Source organism: Dermacentor variabilis, chromosome 7 (assembly GCF_050947875.1).
Source record: "Dermacentor variabilis isolate Ectoservices chromosome 7, ASM5094787v1, whole genome shotgun sequence".
In the NCBI taxonomy this organism is placed as follows: domain Eukaryota; kingdom Metazoa; phylum Arthropoda; class Arachnida; order Ixodida; family Ixodidae; genus Dermacentor; species Dermacentor variabilis.
The window spans coordinates 3,898,681-3,922,953 of NC_134574.1; the positions used below are offsets into that span (position 1 = coordinate 3,898,681).

Here is a 24,273-nt window from a genome sequence, read left to right on the forward strand (position 1 = left end):
ATACCCAAGTCTCGTCTTCTGTAATGATGTTGTCCAAAAATTTTCGCTCACGTTTGCACATGTTGAGATTTTCTTGGCATGTTTCAACGCAGCGTGACTTTTCATTGTCAGTGAGCACTTTTGGAACCATTTTTGTGCACGCCTTCCGCATGCCAATATCGTTTGTAACAATTTCATGAACTTGAGTTTTCGAAACGTTTAACGTGTCGGCCATTAAACGAACACTTAATCGTTGGTCTGAGTTCAACAGTTCTCTCGCTCGTGTCACATTGTCAGTCATAGTGGTCGTAGATGGCCATCCAGCGCAGTCCTTGTTGTCGCCCTCTTCCCGGCCTTCCAAAAGGCCTTGTGCCACTGAAACACTTGCCGATCTGACCAGGCATGTTCTTTATAAGCAGTCTTGAGCATAGTAACAGTTTCCGCAGCGGTATTGCCAAGTTTCACACAAAACTTGATCGCAAATCTTTGTTCTAATGAGCGCTGCATTTACTTGCACAAGAATAAAAAACAGCTCTCACAAACGGGCCCGTCCGACACTCTCCGATGTTCGGAGCACACTGACTGACGGACCGCTGCTTAGCTGGATTCCGTCACTACTAGTTTCAACCAGTTAGACTGCTCTGACATACAGTCACATCACAATAAATTTACTGACATTACTTTCAGGACAGACCCTGTATGTGGTGATAGACAAGCTTTTTAGATATAAATGTTGGGAACCTGGATGGAGTTGAGGGACATGTACAGTAAAAACAAGATGTATAAGGTCAAAAATTAATTCTTTTAGTCAGAAATTGGTCAGTGGTGTCTGGCTTCTCTTGTTCCCTGGCCCTGGATGGTGAATACAAAGTCATACATATATATATATATATATATATATATATATATATATATATATATATATGTGTGTGTGTGTGTGTGTGTGTGTGTGTGTGTGTGTGTGTGTGTGTGTGTGTGTGTGTGTGTGTGTGTGTGTGTGTGTGTGTGTGTGTGTGTGTGTGTGTGTGTGTGTGTGTGTAAAGGTAAAATGGTGGTAAGGTGGGGTGGTAAAAGTAAAATGAAGAGATTTTCACATCATGACTAGTCCTTTTAACACATTTACCTACAAAATTAAAGACTCTTCTTATTAAGCACCTTGTACATAGGTATTCATATTACTTATAATCTTTCAATGCAAATGCATATAAACTTTTTGAGTAATGCTAATAACTGAACACATGGCTTTTTGTGCTGCAAGTTTTCTTGGGACTCCTGCTTCCCTTAAACTTATGTTGTATAATATGCTTGCAAGATCAAGACTGGAGTATGCTTCATCAATCCGGGATACACCGACAAAAAAACACAACTCTCATATTTAGTTGAAGCCATACAAAACCAACCTGTACATTTTATTGTAGGTGCTTATTCCCATGCCGCAAGCATATCAACAATTAAAGGTTGCCTTGATTGGCTAGGCAACAAGAAAACTTACCTGTTTATTTCACAAATTCTCAATTGAAACATGTTTTTATTACCTCCTTGTAGCTCATTGATATATATGTGTGTGCGTGTGTGTGTTCTGAGGCTGCCTTTTACAGGAATAGTAAAGATTGGTTTGGGAAGTTGGCACCTGTACCTCGAGGTTGTAGTTCATTCTGAATGAGATACAAGGAGGTAATAACGTATGTTTCAATTGAGAATTTGTGAAATAAATGGGCAAGTTTTTTTGTTGACAAGCCTGGCCAATTAAGGCAAGTTTTAATTGTTGATATGCTTGCGGTATGGGAATAAGCAGCTACAATAAAATGTACAGGTTGGTTTTGTATGGCTTCAACTAAATATCAGAGTTGTGTTTTTTGTCGGCGTGTCCCGGATTAAGGAAGCATACTCCAGTTTCGATCTTGCAAGCATATTATACAGTATAAGTTTAAGGGAAGCAGGAGTCCAAGAAAACTTGCAGCAAAAAAAGCCATGTGTTCAGCTATTAGCATTAGTCAAAAAGTTGATATGCATTTACACTGAAAGATCACTAGCAAAAAATCTGATAGGGCAACCTAATAAAAATTATATCAGTTTTTTTCTATTGCATTATGAAACGATGCAACTGATACACTGATAAAATTACTTTTAGTTCTATTCTGGACGTATATGTGCTATTCTGCTTGTACAAGTCTACTAGTGTATCCTTTTTATTAGTGTAATAGTGTATTCATATTAGTTTGCCAGATCTATAGTCTATCAGTATCTATGTGTGTTGTATAGGTGTAATGTGCTTCAAGGAGAAGCAAGCTTCCTCTTTTGCCCAAAAAATGAGTCAGAAATTTTGCATTTATATTATGAGAAAAGACAATACATATAAATCAAATATGAAGCCCAGGATTCAGAAAGGAAAGATTGTTGGAACAAATATACACCATACAACAGCTTAAAAAGAATAAAAATGTGATCACATTTAAAAGAGAAAAGATGTTTAGATTGGTTCACAACAAAGTTTAGCCTCTTTAAACAGGAGGTTATTGGCAATCAAGCCACCGAATTGGTTCACACGTACACCACAAAGATTATCAGACTTCACAATCTGGAAAGCTAGTGAATGGAAGTGGTGGGTTCTTCATTATTCATTACCATGCCTTCATGGCTTTTTGCTAGATAAGTATGTCAGACATTCCAGTTTGCTTACGGAGGGTGTCTATATACTTCTACTAGACACCGTCACTTCAGATGACCATAATGAGATCATCTGATCTTCTCTCGGAGTTTGTTGTGAGAGCACAGTCTTTGTTTGGATTGGGTGCAATGACATACAATGTACACCAAATCCTGCATCTTCCTAAAAGTGCGGATAAACTAGGACCTCATTGGTCGCATTCTTCATTTGTATTTGAAGGCGGAAATGAACTTCTTGTGAAATTGGTCAGCGGAGCTAATGATGTTCCTTTACAAATATTGGAATGTTATGTACTTGCTCGAAAGTTACAGGCGGCTAAAGCTAGTTTAGATCTTTCACCAGAAGCAGTGAGTTTTTTTAGTGTACAGGAGAGGAGAGCTGGTCAGCAGACAGTTTTGTTAGGCACTGGAAAGCTGTGCCTCAACTTGGATGAAAGTGAAAAACAGGCTGTAGTCCACAACCGTGGCTGTGACTCAACAAGTGTCACTGAATATTAGCGAATGGTCATCAACCAACAAACATTCCACTCTCTCCAGTACACTTGAACTATAAAGACTAAAAACAGTGCATTTGTCAGCCTCTCAGGTGCGTTTTCTCTCATTTGTAGAATTCTTACTGGAGCAAATTCTTGCATAATTCTGAAATGCAAGAAACTATTTCCTGTTGAAATTCTCTATGCAAAGCACCTTTCAGTCTGCGTCAGAAGAGAGGAGCCACTAGTTTACGTAACACCCACCGAAGTTATGCGCCTTTATGTGTTTATAGAAATAGACAACAATATTTTTGAATGGACAATACGAAACCTTTATGAAAGAGACTAATTTCCATGCTCAAAACATGGCAACGATGAACAGTATGTCTTCAGCCATGGTACATGAATGTCTGGTAATAACAGGTTATAGCTTTAAAAAAAACTGTTGGTAACAGTGCACCACACTTTATGGCATTCTGTAATAATCAGCTTTTTCATGTTTGAATATATTAACCAAGCCAGAGTGATCAAAATTCTAGAGTGTTTATTTTTTCTTGCGTTAGCTTCTTGTTTTCCTAATGAACCAGCTAGCCCAATTTGCCACTCTTCATTATTGTACTCTTGTTGATTAAGTGCTTGGGGAATTGCATGGTCTGCATGTTGGCAGTAGTGATGCAGCTGCTGATGAACAGCTGCAGTAGCCAAAAAATGACAATATTTTAGAGGACTTATGCACAGTTTCGGGTCGGTGTCCTTACATGTAGCGAAGGGCCCTACTTAACCACGTGACTGCCTTGAGTGGGTGATCACAGTGAACAAATAGTGCTTCACTAGCAGATGGTGAAGAGGTAAAGCTTCTCAGTCTGTATGCAGAGGCATGGAAAGCAGCTGAATGTTAAGTGAGCAGTTATGCTACTTGATACAACAGCATCATTTTCACACCATGCATCTGTCTGCCTCACTTTATTTACTCCTTTGACTCAATGTAGCTGGTGCAAGTTTATCCGTTAACTGTGGCAGCATGACTAAGACACTTATCTTTTTTCTGAATGAAACAAGCAAACTCTGAAATTTTATTTTAACAGTGTATTACGGTTTGAATCAAAGACTCCAAACACTATATATGAAGCCTGTTCTGATAGTCTTCTTTGCTTTTGCATGCTGAAGGCTACACAGGTTAAACTACTTTTACACATTTCGACGTGCGGTGGTTGAACTAGCACCCAGTGAAGAATTGTGTCTTGTGATTTTGCAATATGTGCACTGATGTTTAGCTGTTTTTGTTCATGATTATGTGGTTTTAAATATGGTAAATCCATGTTCTTACTTGAATAAGTTCTCAGATCTGTACTCACTTTTGCTTAAATAATATTGCTGTATTGTCATGTTCTGATATATTGGTGTAGATCTTGTACCAATAGCGATGCTTGTCCTGTTTCCTTACTTCCTGTCAGTGTGCCATGCCAGTTTGTTCTTTTTGCACAAGCTCACTTGTGTTCTGTCACATATCACAACACTTTTGGGATGAGTGCAAAAATACATAGTCTAGAGAAAATAGCTTCATATGAAGTTGTAATATTATAAAAGCATATTCCAATTAGACTTGGTGTTCTATACAGCATCTGTGAGCAAAAATGGGCATGGTGAAGTTGGTACTTCAGTCTGTGTTCTTCCTCTTATGTGTTTGTTTGAATGTGGCTAAAGTTGCTTGCTTATTCTTTAGATAGTGGAGTGTAAAATAAACCCTAGTCATGTTTGTAGTCATGTTGCTTGTGTCTTGTCCTTGTTCCTTTGTGGATGGATGCATTAGCGTAGTTATAATTTTCAAATCAAGTAAGCACAAACTAGCCCAGAAAGTAGCTTTAATGAAATCACGTTGGTAGTGTCTAATTTATGGCATTCACAAACTCAGCCGGACATGTTAGAGCTACAGTTAGTATCCACAGTCTTGAAAGTGCTTTGTTTTGCTTTTGTAAATAAACTTTATTAGAACAGTAGGAAGATACCTATGAAGAAAGGAGTCAGACAAGTAGACACAATCTCTGCAGTGCTATTCACTGCGTGCTTGGAAGAAGTATTCAAGCTATTAAACTGGGAAGGTTTGGGAGTAGGGATCGACGGCGAACACCTCAGCAACATTCGGTTTGCCGATGACATTGTTCTATTCAGGAACACTGCGGACGAGTTACAACAAATGATTGAGGACCTTAACAGGGAGAGTGTAAGAGTGGGGCTGAAGATTAATATGCAAAAGACAAAGATAATGATAAATAACCGGGCAAAGGAACAAGAGTTCAAGATCACTAGTCAGCCTCTAGAGTCTGTGAAGGTGTACGTCTACCCAGGTCAACTAATCACAGGAAACCCTGACCATGAGAAGGAAATTCACAGAAGAATAAAAATGGGCTGGATCGCATACGGCAGACATTGTGAGCTCCTGACTGGGAGCTTACCATAATTATTGAAAAGGAAAGTATACAATCAGTGCATTTTATGGGTGCTGACATATGGCGCAGAGATTTGGAGACTGACAAAGAAGCTTGAGAACAAGTTAAGGGCCATGCAAAGAGGGATGGAACGAAGAATGCTAAGTATAACTTTAAGACACAGAAAGAGAGCAGTTTGGACAAGAGAGCAAACGGGTATAGATGATATTCTAATAGACATTAAGAGAAAAAAATGGCGCTGGGCAGGTCATGTAATGCGCAGATTAGATAACCGTTGGACCATTAGGGTGACAGAATGGGTACCAAGAGAAGGGAAGTGCAGTAGAGGATGGCAGAAGACTAGGTGGTGCGCCAAAATTAGGAAATTTATGGGTGCTAGTTGGAATCGGTTGGCGCAGGACAGGGGTAATTAGAGATTGCAGGGAGAGGCTTTCGTCCTGCAGTGGACATAAATATGATGATGATGATGATGATGACAGTAATCCTGTTTTGGATATGCATTAAATGTTGCACATCCGTCTCGCAAAATTTGTAAATGTAATTTTGTATTAAAAGAACTGGAGCACACCTGCTACAAAGATGGACTGATACTTTTCTCATGCAACTTCCCCAATGTAATTTCAAAGGCTAGGTAACGCTGCTGTGCCTTGAAAACGTGTGCTTTAATTTATGTTGAAACATGTTTAGGATAATATATCTGCATACAAGCTGTAAAAAGTTTTGATAATTGCACAGTTTATGCACTTCATTTTTATTTGATACTCCAATATCCCAACTGTGTTTGTTAATCTGTTCATGTGGCAGGCAATGCATTCGGGCTTGTATATTCAGTTCATTTTAAAAACGTCTCTTCAGGCGTGTGGGCACCGGCATGTGTGCTATTTCTAACATGCTTTATCAGTGCCTCAATCAGATTTCTGTATGTCATATGATGATCTCTATCTGGGTTTAAAAGACTGATACGTACATCATGCTATTTGGGCTTGTAGGCAGCACAGTGAGATCTATCTGCTGCCTGCCAGTCTGGTAAAGAGTTCTATGGGTCAGGTAGGAATATATATCACTCTTAGAAGGACCCGTACTACCTATACATATTCCTAAGAGACTATAGAAATTTCTATCAGTTTTTTTTTTTTGCTAGAGTACTGATGTTAGGTTTTTAACTAGTGATGGCACTCCGGAGAGACATTAGTGGAGACATTGCCCCACTGGGCACGTGCAGCAGCTAAGCCCAGTGGGGGGGGGAGATATGGACTTTGCACCCGCTTGCGAGAGCAAAGATGACGTGGCATGGCGGCGGCGCCCTCTCCCCTCACGCAACACCTGGCGCGCTAGAGCGACGGCAGATGTACCCTTTCACCCGCTCTGCTCCGTAGAGGCACGCTCGCAATGTGGTCACAACCAATTGGATTTGAGGTTCCATTTCGCTGAGACGACAGACGCTGCCTTTTTTACTCAGTGGGCCATTTGTTTAGTCTGTTTGAACAGAAACAGACCTGCCAGAGTTTGGTTGTTTCACAACAAAACACACAGTCATCAACAGAAAGTTTAGTTTTCTACGTTAAGTTCTTTGCAAGATCTAAAATGAGAAAAATCAAGGGCCTAAACACTCAGCATTGTTGCATGCCAGAAGTGACAAAAGACAGATTTGTGAATTGGAGTTGTTAACATAAAAATTGTGTTTAGTCATGAAGAAAGCATTCAGTGAATTTTAGTAATTGCATGTGGATCAATATTAAGTTAGCTTATTCAGCAGAAGGAGGCAGTGGCACAAAGTAGCAGAATTTAAAACGCTAAAAGCATCCATTCAATGCAAGAACTAAGTTCAATGGAGGAGATCAAGTTAGTGAACATGACAATATAGTTGTGTTTTTCATGAGGGACAAGGTCTTATGGAAACCATGTTGACATTTGTTGTAGAAGTTTTGTGACACAATTTAGGATTATTATGGAGATTGAAATAAATGATGTTACAGGGAGGCTTGGCAATTGAGGCCAGCAATTGTTCCGCCCAAGTGTCTCTCATAATATTACTGCGGTAGATCACCACGTGCATTCTGTTCTAGAAGCTGAAAAGGTAATGCTAATCTGTGTAATGCATCTGTCGAATGCCGACAACAGTATGATGCTGATGCGGTGACAACGATGGCATGATCGACGATGGGATGACAATTCTAGAGTCATCACGATTGAGGCATAACGACTTTGGGATGATGAGTGCATGCCTGGCAATGACTGCATATTTACTACACAGCGTGAAGGCGGCAGCACCCGACGGCGTGATATTACAACTAATTTGAAATGACAATGCCAATGATGACGACAGATTGAAGACTGTGAATGGTGAACAATGATGCGTCCACTTGGCAACTAAAGAACAACATATGAGGACAGCTAAGCATGTCTTATCTGAGTTGTGATTGCGAAAGCATTAATGCCCAATTGAACGCTGCTGAGCAGTCCTTCGAGTTTTACGCTGCAAGTGATGCACCCTAGAGCTACATTGGGCCTGAGCTAGCAAGCAGCAGCAGCCTGTGGTGCCAACACCGCATGCCACCGATGTGCTGCATGACCAGAGACCAGGAAACAGCAGTGGCCACCAAGGCCGGCAGGCACGTGCAGCAGTTAAGCCCAGTGGAGGGGGGAGATATGGACCAGGCGGCGGCTTGCGAGAGCAAGGATGATGTGGCATCGCGGCGACGCCCTCTCCCCTCACGCAACACCTGGTGCACTATAGCGACAGCAGGTGTACCCTTTCACCCGCTCTGTTTTGTCGAGGTGCACTCGTGACGTGGTCGCAGCCAATGGGATTTGAGGTGCTGTTTTGCTGAGACGACAGACGCCGGCTTTTTTGCTCAATGGGCCATTTGACGCTTTCGCATAAATAATCGCTACAGAATACTGACAACGTGGTTATGTTGAGCTCGCGTTCACGCTTCATCTACACTGACCACCCTACCTGTGTACTTTTGGTAGTGGGGCCAATTCTGTACCATGCAATACACTCAGCCATGGAGCACCCGCAACGATCACGCGATAGGCGAAAAACGCTGTGCTTTAAACATGCACCCATAGAGTGTCCCAATATTGCAACCAGCCGATCGATGCATAGTGAAGCGTCCGCATGGCCGCGTTTGCCACGTGGCTGTGCTATGCGAGTGTGTGGCTGATATATCAATTGAGTAATCGAAAGACTGGTTCCGAATACATTTACTAACCAATTTGAGTCCGTGGCACTTTTATGTGCTGCTTTGAATAACTGCGTGTGGTACCACGGTTCCCGCAGTCACCCAATGCATGTGGCGCGTACTTTAGCAGCAGCGCTCAGCGTGTTTCGACTAAAGCAATTTCATTTCAATTCTGCTCGCCACTCATGGCGGCTGTAGCTGCTTATATTTATACCATACTTTGGTTATAAAGTACAGTAAGTCTAGTTAATAAATTTTATTGGGATGTGAGGTTTTATTTAGTTAAATCGAGAACTTCGTCAAATTGAAACCACTTGATTAGATCACGCAACATGCCATAAAACTGATGCAAGAGCCAAAAATGTCGTTTTTGCCTACGTTCACACTTACTGTAGCAGTTGAGCATGTACTCTGCCTTAACAGAAGAAACGATTAAACATTCTTAAAAGCTATATGTCAGTGATACTAAAATCATCAGAACTCAATTAGACCTACTATACCCACATTTTTCTTTTTAATTATGGCAAATCAGGCAAGATATTAGTTGATTCTAGGTTTTCAGTGCTCATGAATGTGTCAGTGAAAGTATTGAATGTCATGTAGTGTAATGCAACGAAAACAAGGACACAAGAAAAAGCAAAACACAGACATAATTAGGCGCTTGTGTCTGTGTTTCATTTCTTCTTGTGTTCTTGTTTTTGCTGCGCTACACTACATGCCCTTCCATGATGATCAACGAACAAGCCCACATTGCCGCCCCCGTGTAGAGAACAGGAAATTTCGTTATACACTTAAACTTTGATATAACAAAGTAGGTAAAATCGGCAATTCGCTTCGTTATACAGAAATTTCCTTGTATTGAAATTCGATCTGTTATGTAAATGAGTACAGTCGCCGATCGATTTTTGTTGCACGGGAAGGGGCCATGCAATTTTCCGAATTATTTGACAATAAAAAAAGCAAGTTTGAATGAGAAAACATTTTATTTTGACGAATATAGGAGTCAGCGATGAATGATATACGGTTTCATGCCACGTTGATATCGTCAAATCAGCGGTACGTACGAATTAAGTGACGCCATATGCTTTCGCGTGCACTCCGCCCCCAAAGCGTCGCCCGGTCGCACTGCGACGACGCTATCATGAAAAGCGCCGGCAGCTGGGAGCGAATGCTTCGTCTGCTTCTCGTTCCAACGGGTCATCAAAACTCGAGATTGCGCAACCTTCAATACTAAACGTGCGGGAAAACAGCTTACATGATGCCACGCCGTCTTGGCATGCCCGCTCTTTCCACACGCAGCAGATTACCTCTAGAGCAGGGTGCGCGGATGCATATGCGCTCAGCCACGCTTACAGCCACTCGCAGTCATGGCCGACAAGCGCGCCAACTTACCCCCCCCCCCCACTCCGCCCCCACGCGCGCGCTTGATCGCGTTACCGCGAGCTCGCTTTCCTTCCCCACTTTGCCATTGCTCGCGTGGGAAGGCCGCACTTACGAATCCACCATCTTTCTTGTCTCACCCTCGCACTCTTTCACTCGCACCTAAAGCACAAGTGCGCGGGGCGCGATAGGATCTGATCGCACTTGGACTTAATTTATACGGAACATGATGCGGCTCCAAGCTGTTGTTCTTGTCGCGCTGCACGCAGTTTGAGAGGTGCGTTTGCAAGCAGCCGCTTGTAATTCAATCATTTGACTATCTGCGTCCGCGGAAGTTACCATTGATTAATTGTCTTGGCACTCCTCTGCGGCAGAAGCGAAATTTCGTTATATTATTGAAATTGCACACAAACACACTTCTTTATATTGAGGCTCTAAATGCGTGGTGTCCTATGGAGAAGAGGTTATGAAAAGTTAAATACTTCGCTATATCGAGAATTTCGTTATACTGAGGCTTAACTGTATAGAGATTTGAATTTATATACCTTGTTGTGCAGCTCCTTGGGTCATGGTTTCTATGACTATGACTCACATGACTCTGTATCTGTTGCGTAGAAAATCTCTCTCGCCCCGTTTTCCTACTGTTCTCCTTATGGAGGAAGCCCCCTCTTGATGCTATCCTTGTTCCACTCTTGGCCCACATCATTTCATAATCGAGGCATGTAAGGACACAGTTCCTTATGCGATGCAGCTCTGACATCATGCGTACCATACAGAATTGTACGTGAGCCTGAGCCCATGCATAACCATTCTTCTGATCAAATGTTAATTTTTAGACTGACATCCTTTCCTTTTGCATGACAGTTATCTCTGCTGTATTGTTGCTGCTCTCTCATGTATGTATACCAATCAATTATCTTAGTCAATTTCTTCTTGAACATTGAGTCCAATCTTTGCCAACTTAAGTGTGTGTTGAATGTTAATTTTTTAAGACCTGTCTTCACAATCTGCCTCCACCTCATCCATTTTAGCATCCTCAATTCAGTCACTTCTCCATCCTGACTTCTAGGTCACTTTATTAAAATTGTTTAGGTTCCATACAGTATTGCTGGTCATGTATTGTCTTATAAGTTTATTAGACAGTGAAAATCTTCAACTTGACTGGAACCTGTGTAACATAAATATCATAATGCATCTTTTCAGTTTTTCCAAACTATGTCAATTACGCTGATTCTGTGGGCTGTCCAAATTTTCCATGTTGGTGTTTTCAGTTATCACTGAACCAAGGTATCCGTCTTCTCTATGGTTTACCCTCAGGGCTTCCCTTTCATCTACTGTGAGAAATTGTCATGTGGCTACCAGATGTGGGCAGCTTGCCTCACAACACATGCACATGTTTAGCTACTTTTGCCAACCTTTGTGCTAGATGTCAATCAGCATGAGTGAAGCAGCGAGAATGGGGAATTATGAAATTAAGGCAGGGGTTCGAGCATTAAGGGAAGTCATATTTATGAGGTGAGTACATGTGAAGAAAATTAGTCAGAAATGTTGGGAATTTGCAGTTTCCTGTTTATTGGTCTATTAAACTCTCCCTAGCTGTTTCAGTTATTTCATCATGTGTTGCAATTTTTAGTTGCAATATGTTCTTCTTAAAGTGCTGCCACACTTACTACTAGAAGTTTGAGAACTTATATTTCTTATTCACTTGGTTCATTCATACCTACAAGCAGCAGTCTTTTCACTTTACATCATCTATTGAATGTAATTCCCAGATATGTTCTCAGTCTACTTCAGTGGGAGTCACTAACACAGTGAATGATCATGAAACATGTGTGTTCTTAGAAAGTGCCTTCATGTGATGCAGCTGTAAGTTAAGGTAGGGGATGCTTTGGAAAGCATGTTATGTGGCTTACATGAGAATTATTTTATGCCACAAAGCACACAAATATTTGTGTTTATTTCTGGTGTTCTTCTTCCTTAATTACTTTCTTGATTCAGCGCATATATATGAAGCAAGAGATCTTGGCTTGTTCTCTCTTTACATTAGCAAATTACATTAATCATATAATAGCACACCCTACATAACTGAGCACACTAAAAGTCACTTGGTGAGCAACACATGTACTTGTCTTTTTGAATATTCCAGCTTAATGTTTTAGTGTGTGCAGTTTGGACGTGATTCTTGAGAAGCACTACATCTGCTTCAAGTATGTGAGGTATAATTACTTTTGCTTAAATATAATCCTAATCTTCCTTGATAGCTGTCCTTTTTTTACTAGACAATATAAGCATGGTGCTTAATTCCAAGATAAATATGCCTGCAGTAACTGTATGCATCAGTGTTTGACTATTCGTTACCTACTATTCTTGTTAGAAAAATGTATTTGCCAACCTCCAATTATTTGCATTGAAGTAGTGAAGAGTTTGACGGCAGCCTGTCTGGTTTGGTGAAAAGAGGCACGGTAAGTAGTTTAAAATTAGATGCTAACCATAAAAATGAAAAATAAGAACTGGTTCAACTGGAGCTTTGTTCACAATCTTTGCGAACAAGGCTTTCAAGTGGGAGCCGAAGCATCTATCTTGTATGCCCGATCTTCATTTGCTTATTACTATTATTATTTGAATTCATCTAGCCCTAAAGAGGTGGCAATTTATTACGAATACTACTCTTTGCATTTTGTTTCCATTGCTGAGTTTTTTTTTTAAAAGTAACTTCATGCACCACACAAGTACAACTCAAACATTTTCATTCTTTCAAGGACGTCACACCTAGTGGAAGGTATTCTGCACTAACATAATTATTTTGAGATTTCCAGTAAATACGTAGTCCTCATAAAAAGTATCTAAATAATTTTGGCCTAAGCGGTTATACATTAACCATGTAGGCTTCATCAGCTTCTGACATCACTTGGTCTTGGCAAACTTGTGAGCTGACAAGTTTGAGCATGCAGTCACTTCCCTCCATATTTGTTTCGATGAAGGCTTGCCCTTTGGTGCTACTCTGGATCCACCCTCGTTTCCCGTGATTACCACTACGGGCTTCAAGGCACATACCCTCAGGAAGACTTTTCATGCACAAACCTGGTTCTTTCACACTTTTACTAAGACAGACATTCAAAGCAAGGATGGCATAGCAGGCATGTTGGTTACAGATGTACTTTATTAAATAGCTTTGTAAGTATTCATCTTGTGGACATTTCCATATCCTCTTCTTCTGAATTAGCTGGGGGAGCATGTCTCCTTCTCATGCATACCCCAGCCCAGCCAATCAGAACTTCAGCAGCGGATGAAATGGACTTTTCCACTAGGTGGACACGGAATACATCCCCTGTGCTCTGTCCTATCTTTCCACCCTTCTCCATGTATTTTACTCAGTAAACTACTGGTTCAGCGTGTTTGCCACCTTAATCAATCTTCCAATATCAGCACTTAAAAGGTATACAATACAAATAAGGCACTGTAAACCCAAGCAGTTAGGCTGGCGATTGCTGCTGTTATGCACCATACAGGCTGAAGCAATGGCTTCACCGTAGCTTTTTAAGTTAACTTTACTGAACTTTGAATTTAGAGAAGGCAGAATATAAAAACAGACTAGCATCTTTCTTATGTGCTTCACGCCCCTGCTTTTTTGTCTTACTAAAATAAGTATGTTGAACCTAAATGAAGTAAAAGGAAAAGAATATTGTCACACTAATTTCATTTCACTGTCTTTTGAAAGTTATATAGCAAGATTTTTTAATTGCATTACGAGTTGTTACTTGTTTCAATCCTAATGTTCATTTCTCATACTCCAATTGGACTACAACTGTTCCCTCATCCACAGCTATCAAGGCCTTATGGCAACTTTGGAAGCTCTCTGAACTGAGTAAATGCTATGCATTGCATTATTTCTTAATACATTTTCATGGCTGCCTTTAACCTCTATAGTTCCTTATTAAAGCCAGCATCTCTCTTGTGACCACATTTAAAGAGCTTGTGGTAATGTATGCCTAACAAGAAAGATGGGCACTTTGTAGTGCTAGTATGTTCTAAGTAAATTGTTTTATGCAAGAATTGCTGACATAATTGTCTGACAAATACTGCATCATGTTTGCTATTTTGCCTTCTGTTTCAATTTCACTGCATCTATACATTTTACCAGTGCACGAGTAGGGTTCAAGGCTGTTCTCTAAAATGCTCATGAGCACTTATCATGATCAGTTCCCCATATAAGTGGTTTTGCTGATGAGAATACAGGAATACAAGCAAAATTGACATGGAACCAACATATATATAACGTCTGCATGACTGCCTATCAAAAGTTATATTTTCTGAGAAAATAAACTGGAACATGCATCGCGTAATGTAAAACTTATTGCATACACCGCCTTCATTAAGATGATACTAGAATATTCAGCCGTTGTTTGGAGTCCCCATCAAGTGACGCTCAAGAGGAAGTTAGAAAGGATACAGAGTCTGGCGGCACGTTTTATTTGTTCGACATACCGAAGGAAGGAATCGGTCACGCTTATGTTACAGCGCTGCAACTTCTATCTTCTTGAGGTACGTAGGAAAAAATATAGGCTGAAGGTGCTTTATCAAATAATTCAGGATCAACTTTAGATTGATAAGCTCAAATATCTACATGCTCCAGGCAAAAGATACCCGCGAACTAACCACGACTACGTCATGAAGCCGGACTGTACCAACAGTGATACATATCGATACTCATTTTTCCTGGATGCGATAGAAATGTGGAACCAATTGCCAAACGCTTTTGTTAGCCTAAAAGATGTCACCGACTTTGAAGACGCTGCTGAAGCATATTTATGGGAGTTTTCGAATTAGTTTTGAAGTGCCAAGTGATATGTGCGACTTGATATTCATTGTACGTATTTTGACAAATGTCAGAAGTGTGCCGAACAGCATTCAAGTGAACATCTTATTCAGTGTGAATTGACAAGTGTTAAGCAACTTTACGTACATTGACATTGTCCATATTTGATTTATGTAATTGTATTGTCCTCTCTGTTATGACCCTCTATGAGGGTTGACAGTATTAATAAATAAATAAATAGACAACGAGGAATGTGGGTAAGAACACTTTATTTTCAGCACACATGTTTTTTTAATGAACGGCTGTTATACTGCTAAAATCTGCACATTTAATAAAAGTACACTGCTCTGCTTCATCACTCCATGCTAAGTGCAAGTATCCTGTACCAGGAAGTCAAACCAAGACGTGGGATGTTCAGTCTGTGAAAATAAAAACGAGTTTGAAACATTAACATGCAAAAACTAAAGCACACTCAAGAAAATAAACACAGCACAGGAACATATCCAATGAATCAGAATTACCTTTGAGAGCAAACATATAGTCTCTATGGCACAGTCATCATCAGCCTGGTTACGCCCACAGCAGGGCAAAGGCCTCTCCCATACTTCTCCAACAACCCCGGTCATGTACTAATTGTGGCCATGCCGTCCTTGCAAACTTCTTAATCTCATCCACCCACCTAACTTTCTGCCACCCCCTGCTACGCTTCCCTTCCCTTGGGATCCAGTCCGTAACCCTTAATGACCATCGGTTATCTTCCCTCCTCATTACATGTCCTGCCCATGCCCATTTCTTTTTCTTGATTTCAACTAAGATGTCATTAACTCGCGTTTGTTCCCTCACCCAATCTGCTCTTTTCTTATCCCTTAACGTTACACCTATCATTCTTCTTTCCATAGCTCGTTGCGTCGTCCTCAATTTGAGTAGAACTCTTTTCGTAAGCCTCCAAGTTTCTGCACCGTAGGTGAGTACTGGTAAGACACAGCTATTATATACTTTTCTCTTCAGGGATAATGGCAACCTGCTGTTCATGATCTGAGAATGCCTGCCAAACGCACCCCAGCCCATTCTTATTCTTCTGATTATTTCCGTCTCATGATCCGGATCCACCGTCACTACCTGCCCTAAGTAGGTGTATTCCCTTACGACTTCCAGTGTCTCGCTGCCTATTGTAAATTGCTGTTCTCTTCCGAGACTCTTAAACATTACTTTAGTTTTCTGCAGATTAATTTTTAGACCCACTCTTCTGCTTTGCCTCTCCAGGTCAGTGAGCATGCATTGCAATTGGTCCCCTGAGTTACTAAGCAAGGCAATATCATCAACGAATCGCACGTTACTAAGGTATTCTCTATTAAATTTTATCCCCAATTCTTCCCAATCCAGGTCTCCGAATACCTCCTGTAAACACGCTGTGAATAGCATTGGAGAGATCGTATCTCCCTGCCTGACGCCTTTCTTTATTGGGATTTTGTTGCTTGCTTTATGGAGGACTATGGTGGCTGTGGAGCCGCTATAGATATCTTTCAGTATTTTTACATAGGGCTCGTCTACACCCTGATTCCGTGATGGCACAGTGAAGAAACCTTATTCCTCCGGCTTTTTTTGAGCGCGAGAAAATATGAAAGTGCATGCGTTCTCCCCATATTGTGTATCTGTCACCTTTTCACACACAACAAAGATGTTGTCTCAATGTGCCCAACTGTCTTTGCATATCCATTTCTCTGCTCTCATACCATGATACCTACAGTTGAAGGCTGTAGCAATGCTTAGCTTGAATGAACCAACAAAAGCTACATGCACTGTGCTGTTGAACATGGCATTGTAAGTTAAGATTCATGCACAGCACATTCATGTGCTATAAACATTTGATTGTGATTGTAGGCGAGATAAATAAAAAGAAGGTATGTAAATAAGAATGTTCCCTAATAAGCTGTGCAGAAGTGCTCTCCCGTTTGGACAGAAGCCGAGCACAGCTGCAGTGAACAAGAAGCCAACTTATACAGCATTTAAAATCTAGGTTCTAAATGTGTTACAGATTTTTCTGAATTCATGGTCGAAAATCTAGGTGTTAAAGGTGACAAACATTTAAACAGGTCTCTATTCGGACTGGTAATGCTATGTGTCACCTAGTTTGATAAAATATACCATATCACTGGTCTCCCAAGCTAAGGCTGCTGTCCAGTTGCAAGTGCAAATCACTCAATTATGTCTAGGGCACGTTTGAGCAAAAAGCAGCCAAGATTACTGTGCCATTGAGGTTTATTTTCTGACATCTGATTTCTTCTCAGAAAGCCACCTCTCTAAAAAAAAAACTTCACAACAACATAACCCAAACCTTTCTTGAGAAAAGCCATCACACTGGTCCTTGAACACTAATTACACAGTGGCTCCTTGTGATGTAATGTTATGTACGTCAGCACCTTACAAAGTACAGGAAAATTTAATAATGGCAGCGTGACAGGTACACAGAAAAGTAAAGGGATAAAACATCACACAGGCTGCCATGAGTGTTCATATCTCTATTTCAATGTGGATGTTTTTAGCAGTGAATACATGTTCTCATTAAACTGAGTCATAATATTACAAAAGCGAAGGGCAAGGGTCTTTACATTCTAAACTGACAAATGTGCTTTATTACGATTCACCGCAATACAGGAGGTATTTTGCAGTGAACGGTCACGTAAGGTTTTGGCTAACTACGGCGGGCGTGTCCTGCAGCGCGGCCTCTTGTGTATTGCGGTAAAGCGTATTAATGTGACAAGAGCTAACCTGGCATGTATGGCTTTAGCCAACAAAAGTTCTCAAGACATCATGCATCCTGTCACGAAAATCTGCTTTGTTGAGAGTAGAACATTAGGTTCGTCACTGACAGAAACCATACATTCCAGATTCACGTAAATCTTTCCCAATATTGGCATGCTTCACCGCAACACACAAATATGTTGCGGTGATAACGGTGGTCGAACAGGCTGGTGCAAATGTTTCGACAGGGGAGCGTGCCTTCATCAGGGCAACTGCTTTCCTTGGCAGTTTTCATATACGTGAGACCCCCCCACTTCCAATAGGGGAGATTTAGCTGGACCTTTGCCAAGAAATGTACCGACAAGCGTTTGGTAGTGGCTGGTAGAGATGCAGGTGTCTAAAAAGCGTTGCGAAATTCGGTTCCGTAAGGTTAGCTTCAACGCAATACAAATATGTTAAGCAGTTAGACATACATGTTTTGCGGTGAATCATAGCAAGGGTACCTGGCCTTTGATGCAAAGCAGCTTCCCAAGAGGCACGCTAATCCAGTGGCTAGTTATGCAGTTCCCCGCATGCGAGTGAGTTCCCTGCGTTCGGCGGTTTCCCAGTGACATACAAGATGACATTGATTGACTGTGTTGTAAATGGGCGACGGCACTATATGCTCATGCAAAAGCGTCGTTTCGCTTTCGAAAACACCTTGACTCGCATATGACCAAAGCAGTTGAACAGGAAACTAAGAAATTACGTAGCTATTATGGAAGAAATCAACAGTTCAGAAAAGAAATGGCCGTGTAAACATTAACTGGCTTACGAGGTCGACAAACCAACGGTTCAAAGAATCACAGCCACGTCCGAAAAAAATAGCGCTGAAGGCCGGCCTGTACACTTAGGCGCCTCGGCGCGCGTAATGTAATAGGAGACGGCAGCTCCACAAGTACATCATTAAGGAACACATATAGGTCGGTGAAAGCGGTCACTCTTCAGTTCTGACATGCTTCACCGCGTAACACTAGTCTACTGCGGCGAAGCTGGCTTCAGGACGCCGATTTCTTCAACTCATCTAGCGAGGCAGGTCCGTTTATCACGCTTGGCAACGTTTGACATTTTCTGCATTAATTTCGTTTGTTCTTTTTAATTTTATTATCACAGTGACCCTGTATCACGCAGTAGCAGAGCTAGTGCCGCGTCTTAGGTGCGTTAGGAAAGGTAAGCGTGTATGCAGCAGGCACGGCGGCATTGGCTCTTGTTTGGAAACTTCAAGAGACGCTCTTCCGCGCAGCGATGCCAATTGTATTATTAAAAGAATGCAGGTGATGATTAAATGAGCCGCAGCAAAGCTGTAAAAAAGCAGTAGTAATGCTGTTCTAAGATCCTCTCGTTCGAGCGAGATGGTCTTAGAAAAAAAGCGCGATGCAACGCGATCTGACGGAATAGCTCGTCATGCCAGTGTTTTCTTACGTCCTCGTTCTTACGCGTACCCTCCCCTGAATCAGACTACTGAATGGTTCTGTGCACGCACTGACGATCCTGACGGAGGCAATCACATGAGCAGCTCCATATAAGATGCCACGGCCCATTCCACATGCCGGCTGCAATTTGACGCGGCCATGAGGCAAAATATGCGCACAAGGTACCTAATGGTAACGCATCAAACAGCTCACAGCCCCAACCCTTTATTACACGCATATAGCGTGGAAAGATGAATTACTCACGCTCTAAGTGGGCACGGAATACGAACCGCTTCGCAGCGCAGCCGGCTCCGTAAGACAGACGCCATCAAAATGAGCAGATGTGACATCATGGGTTATAGCGGACGTGACGTCATGGGTGAACGTAGACATTTCGGGCACCTTTCGTCTGCTGTGCCCCGGGCACAGCAGACACGGCCATTTATGAGCTGCGGTTTAGGAGCCATGAAAAATACGCGACGATCGTAACAGCGTGGGTACCGTTCTGCTACAATAGGAGCTGTGCTGTTATACTTTGACAAGCGTTCAAACTGTTCGATGCAGGTTACATTGCGTGACTATTTGGTTGTATGGATGAGGTTTCCACCCATGATTAAAATAGTTTTGGCTAGTAATAGCAGCATACCTTACAGTCAGAATTAAGCTTGTCCAGCAAAGCGACCTTTGACGAACTGCGCGAGCGTCCTAAGCAGTAGTAGGTGCTGGGTTACAGATATATTTGTTCTATATAGCGCATGGTCCAAGCATGCGGCATCAGCGGTTATATATTTATAAACGTTGTGCGGCGTTAGCCCGTTTAACTTGCTTTTTAGAGAAAGAGGATGATAACCGATTTTTTTTTCTGTTGTGTTAGTTCAGTTCTCTACGACGCACTGACACGTATTACGGAAATTTTGCGCTCAAAAATAGCCAGCGCATTCTTTTTATGCGAACCCTCTCATTTACTATGCCTGTATACAGGCCAAAAAAGCAATGCCGAAGCACACAGCTTATGTATGTATCGTGCTGGCTCACCAACCGCAGTGATCGCTGTTTTGAGCAGCGCCAATGGCCTCATGCAGCAAGGCTAGCGTAGACGTATCGTAATTTCAAGCACACTAGACTTGAAATGCGTGAGAACGATGCCAGTGTATCAAAAATATTTGATAGCGCCTGCAGCTCAGATGTTTCGTGGTTGCCTTAGGTTGGCCGTGCACGAGCATGCGCTCTTATGTTTTATGTTTTACTCCCTACGCTAATCGATCAGACAGTGAGTTGATTTACCATTTAATGCTGGTAATACAGAGACGCCGGTTTCCTTTGTTGAATTAAAATCAATATAAGCAAAATAGTAAACAACTCATACACGCACCGCGACTGATAATGCGCGTACACCGCGGCTGATTATGCGCGTCACATTTTTGCGCCCCCAAGACATATTTCCGCTTACAGTAGTTGCCGATGCACCGAAAGGCTTCCCGGACGACCTTATATGAACGAACATGGCGTAAATTTCACAAAGTAAGATCTAAAACATCTCGAAATCGTTCCGCAGCACGCGAAAGCAAAACTTTCAAGCAGCGCCGCGCCGGATCGCCCAAGCCAGAGAGGAGGAAAGGCTCTCCGCGCGCCCTATCCTCCTCGCCCGATGAAACGGTCTATACTCGGCCGGCTAGGTACACTTGCAAGTATGAACGTGGGACGATAAACGAAGCACCGTTGCGACAGGCCCGGTTGCGCAAGCGATTGTCTTTGCGCCGTACAACGCGGAAACGGTGCAGAAAGCGGTAACCCTAAAGCGACGCGCGAGCAGTAGGTGAGCGGCGTCGACCCCGGCAGGATGTCGCGAGAGTTCGACATCGTCCTCTTCGGCGCCACGGGCGTGACGGGCGTCTACGTGGTCGAGGAGCTGCACCGTTCTTCCGAGGGCCTGCGCTGGGGCGTCGCCGGCAGGAACGTCGACAAACTGCGTAGTACACTGCGCGCAGCCGCCAAGAACCTCAGCCTGGAAGGTGGGATGTTTCGATAGCACCGCGCACTTCCGAGACTGATCGACACACTCGACGCCGCGAAACCGTAGCCGAAACTGTCTGCTAGCTGAATGACATAACGCGAACCGTGCTGTAAACATTTTGGTGAAACACCTGCAGATACTGCGCCTCTGTATACTGCTGATAGCGGCACCTATTACATTTCCATTTACTCGGCGTCGTAATGCGTGGTGGTGCCAAGATATGCAGCGCGCTGGTAATACAGCTGTTCTCTAATTTATTTATCATTAATACATGAATTTGTACAAAACTGTAGTTAGATCGAATAACTCGGCAAGCATAGCGAACGGGCTAGTTAGCAGCGCGAACAAAAACCGTTGGCAATGAGAAAAGTTCTCGCTTTAAAAACGGCTACTAAACAAATGAATAATACTTATTGTAAACAGTCGGAAATATTTTTTAAGGCGACTCCGTTGCAGGCACTTGGCCCTCAATCGCGTGTCAGTGTGATAACATGAAATATAACTTTCTACTAGCGATGCGGTAATGCAGTGACGCCTGCCAAGCCATTTAAGACGAGCTAAACATTTCAGTGGCGGAAGTGTGCCATCGCAGACTGTCAGGTGCTCTCCTTTAAAAATAATAAACAAATTGCCACAGCAACCACAGGAGCCGAACCCTCGACCTACTGGTCAACAGGCCGATGATGTACACAAACTTACACCGCCGCACGGAATATAAGCACATTGACCTTGTATTTCATATGATTATGCTGGCTGCAGTTGCAAATACAGAAATGCAAAGTAGAACTGTAAATTACAAGGACGAATCTATTCCCTGAAAAATAACAAATTGCTTGTTGTAGAATTGTTAGTGCTACGGATTTGCTAAATGTAAATATTTTTAATAACGAATCATATATGACTCTATTTGGTTGAGAACTTGCATCAGAGCAGGATTTACGCCATCTTGTGGTATTTAAAGTGGTCTTCGCAGACACTTTCGTTAATTTCATTCATTCATTTATTTATACTGTAAGCCCTAATCGGGCTATTACAGGAGTGGAGTATCAAAACAACAAAGAGAAATATAGAATGCGACTGAGTTACAAGCTTTGACTCACAAAGCTTGTCTTAGAATGGAAAAGTATGAACTACAACATATAAGGGAAAGTAATAAAGAAACCATTCACACTTTGTCACCGCATCGTCATAGACACAATAAGAGTCACACATGGAAAAGTGAATGCATACATATTGGGTAATTCACTATGTGCTATTACAAAAATTGTGCTTTTAAGACTTTCCAAAAAGGTAGTTAAGGACCTCGTGGTTACAAGAGAGTCGGGTAACAAATTCCAGTCTCTTATCGCCCTAGGAAAGAAACTGAACTTGACGCAATCATTGTGGGCGAGTAGAGGAGGAATCTACATACTATGACGATGCCTCGTTGACGCGTTCATAGAAAGCTCAAAATAATCATCTGGTTTAATATCTACTTGATTGTGAATAACTTCGAAGAGGAATTTTAATCTGTCGTATTTAGTTCTGAGCTGAAGTGGTGCTAGATCAACTAATTGACATAACTCTGTTGGAGAATGGATGCGACAATATTTATTAAATATAAACCAAGCAGCTAGCCTCCGTATTCGGTAAAGTATAAAACAGTTAGTTATGGTGTGTGAGTCCCAAACAATTTTAGCATATTCAATAATTGGCCTAACTAGGGCTTTGTAAGCAAGACATTTAATTTCAGGGGTTGCCCAATTGAGGTTCCACCTCAAAGACCACAGGGCTCTAAGCGATTTGATGCACACATTTTCTGTGTGTGTATTCCAGCGTAAATCTGATGTAAAAGTTAAACCCAAGTATTTGTGTTTTTCAACATTCTCGAGTTTGTTGTCATCAATGTAGTATGAGTAACTAAGGGTACGCTTTTTAAGTGAAATAGACATAGACACTGATTTTTGAGGGTTTATGACCATTTGCCAATTGTCGCACCATTTTTAAATTTTTTTGTAGATTTGAGTTAAGTTCTTCTTGCTTTTGTCTCGATTGAATTTTGTTATAAATGACACAATCGTCGGAAAGTAAGTGCAACGGTACAGTGATGTCATTAGGCATATCATAAATATGAGAAATAAGAGTGGTCCTAGTACTGTGCCCCGACGTACAGCAGGCTCTACAAGTGAGGGTACAGACTGCCAGTTTCCAATTTGAACATACTGTTCTGCAATGAAGGTAAGACGTGAACCATTTCGTGATTGCGGGATATTTAAATATGGCGTCTATTTTGTGTAATAACTTAGGATGAGAAACTTTATCAAACACCTTTGCAAAGTCTAGGTATACTATGTCGGTTTGGCCACGTGAATTGATGGTTTGGGAGAGCTAGGTCATGTACAACTTCTATAAGTTGAGTTGTCGTGGAGAGTTTTCTTCTGAACCCATGTTGACGGCTGTATAATACCTTATGGTAATCCAGATATTTGATTCAATGTTTTGATACAATATGCTCCAGTAATATTGAACATGCGCTGGTAACGGAAATTGGCCGGTAGTTGTTGACGTCTGCTGTTGCGCCGCCTTTGTGTATGGGTACGATTTTGGCACGCTTCCAAGGACTGGGGAAACAGCCGGTAGTAATAAATGAGTGAAATATAATGGCAAGATATTTTGAAACCCACTCTGCATACCTGTATAAAAATTCGTTGGGTATTTCATCTGGTTCAGGCGATTTCTTTATATTAACGTTGAGGAGCAAGTTAAAAATTCCTTCTTCACTAATTACTATATCCTCTATTGGGACCCTATCAGAGGTATCTGCAAAGTGCGGAACCATACCGTTATCTCGCATAAAAACAGACGAGAAATAATCACTAAAGCTGTCAACCTGTTTATCATTATTTTAGCTCGCATCCACGTATGGCCGCTTATCCTTAAGATTAACGTAGCACCAAAATTTTCCGGGGTCTTCTGCAAGAAATTTTTAAAGTGTGATGCTATAAAACCTGTCCTTGCTCTTCTGAACGAGTTGTTTTAACTGTTTACTTAGTTGTCGAATGGGTTCCTTATATTGGTGAGGTGGGGTTTTGCAAACGGGCTTTTCGTTTCCTTTTCAGTTTCCTTCTAATATGTGT

At 41.7% G+C, this 24,273-nt stretch overlaps 1 protein-coding gene and 1 long non-coding RNA gene across 4 annotated transcripts in view; one reads left to right on the forward strand and one right to left on the reverse strand.

Moving 5' to 3' along the window:
- Positions 1 to 15,202: 15,202 nt before the first annotated feature.
- Positions 15,203 to 19,742, reverse strand: LOC142587288 (uncharacterized). The gene is made up of 2 exons (XR_012829433.1): positions 19,408 to 19,742; positions 15,203 to 15,369 (listed from the first exon to the last, which is right to left on the reverse strand). It is a non-coding gene; the product is annotated as an uncharacterized LOC142587288 (long non-coding RNA).
- A 1,030-nt stretch (positions 19,743 to 20,772) lies between these two features.
- Positions 20,773 to 24,273, forward strand: part of LOC142587287 (saccharopine dehydrogenase-like oxidoreductase) — a 277,502-nt gene continuing 274,001 nt past the window's right edge. The window contains exon 1 of one of the 3 annotated variants that reach the window (XM_075698167.1): positions 20,773 to 21,155. In XM_075698167.1, coding sequence (XP_075554282.1) covers positions 20,984 to 21,155 — 172 coding nt within the window. In that variant the 5' untranslated portion in view covers positions 20,773 to 20,983. The remainder of the gene's footprint in view (positions 21,156 to 24,273) is intronic. The other 2 variants (XM_075698166.1, XM_075698165.1) reach the window with 2 other exon arrangements.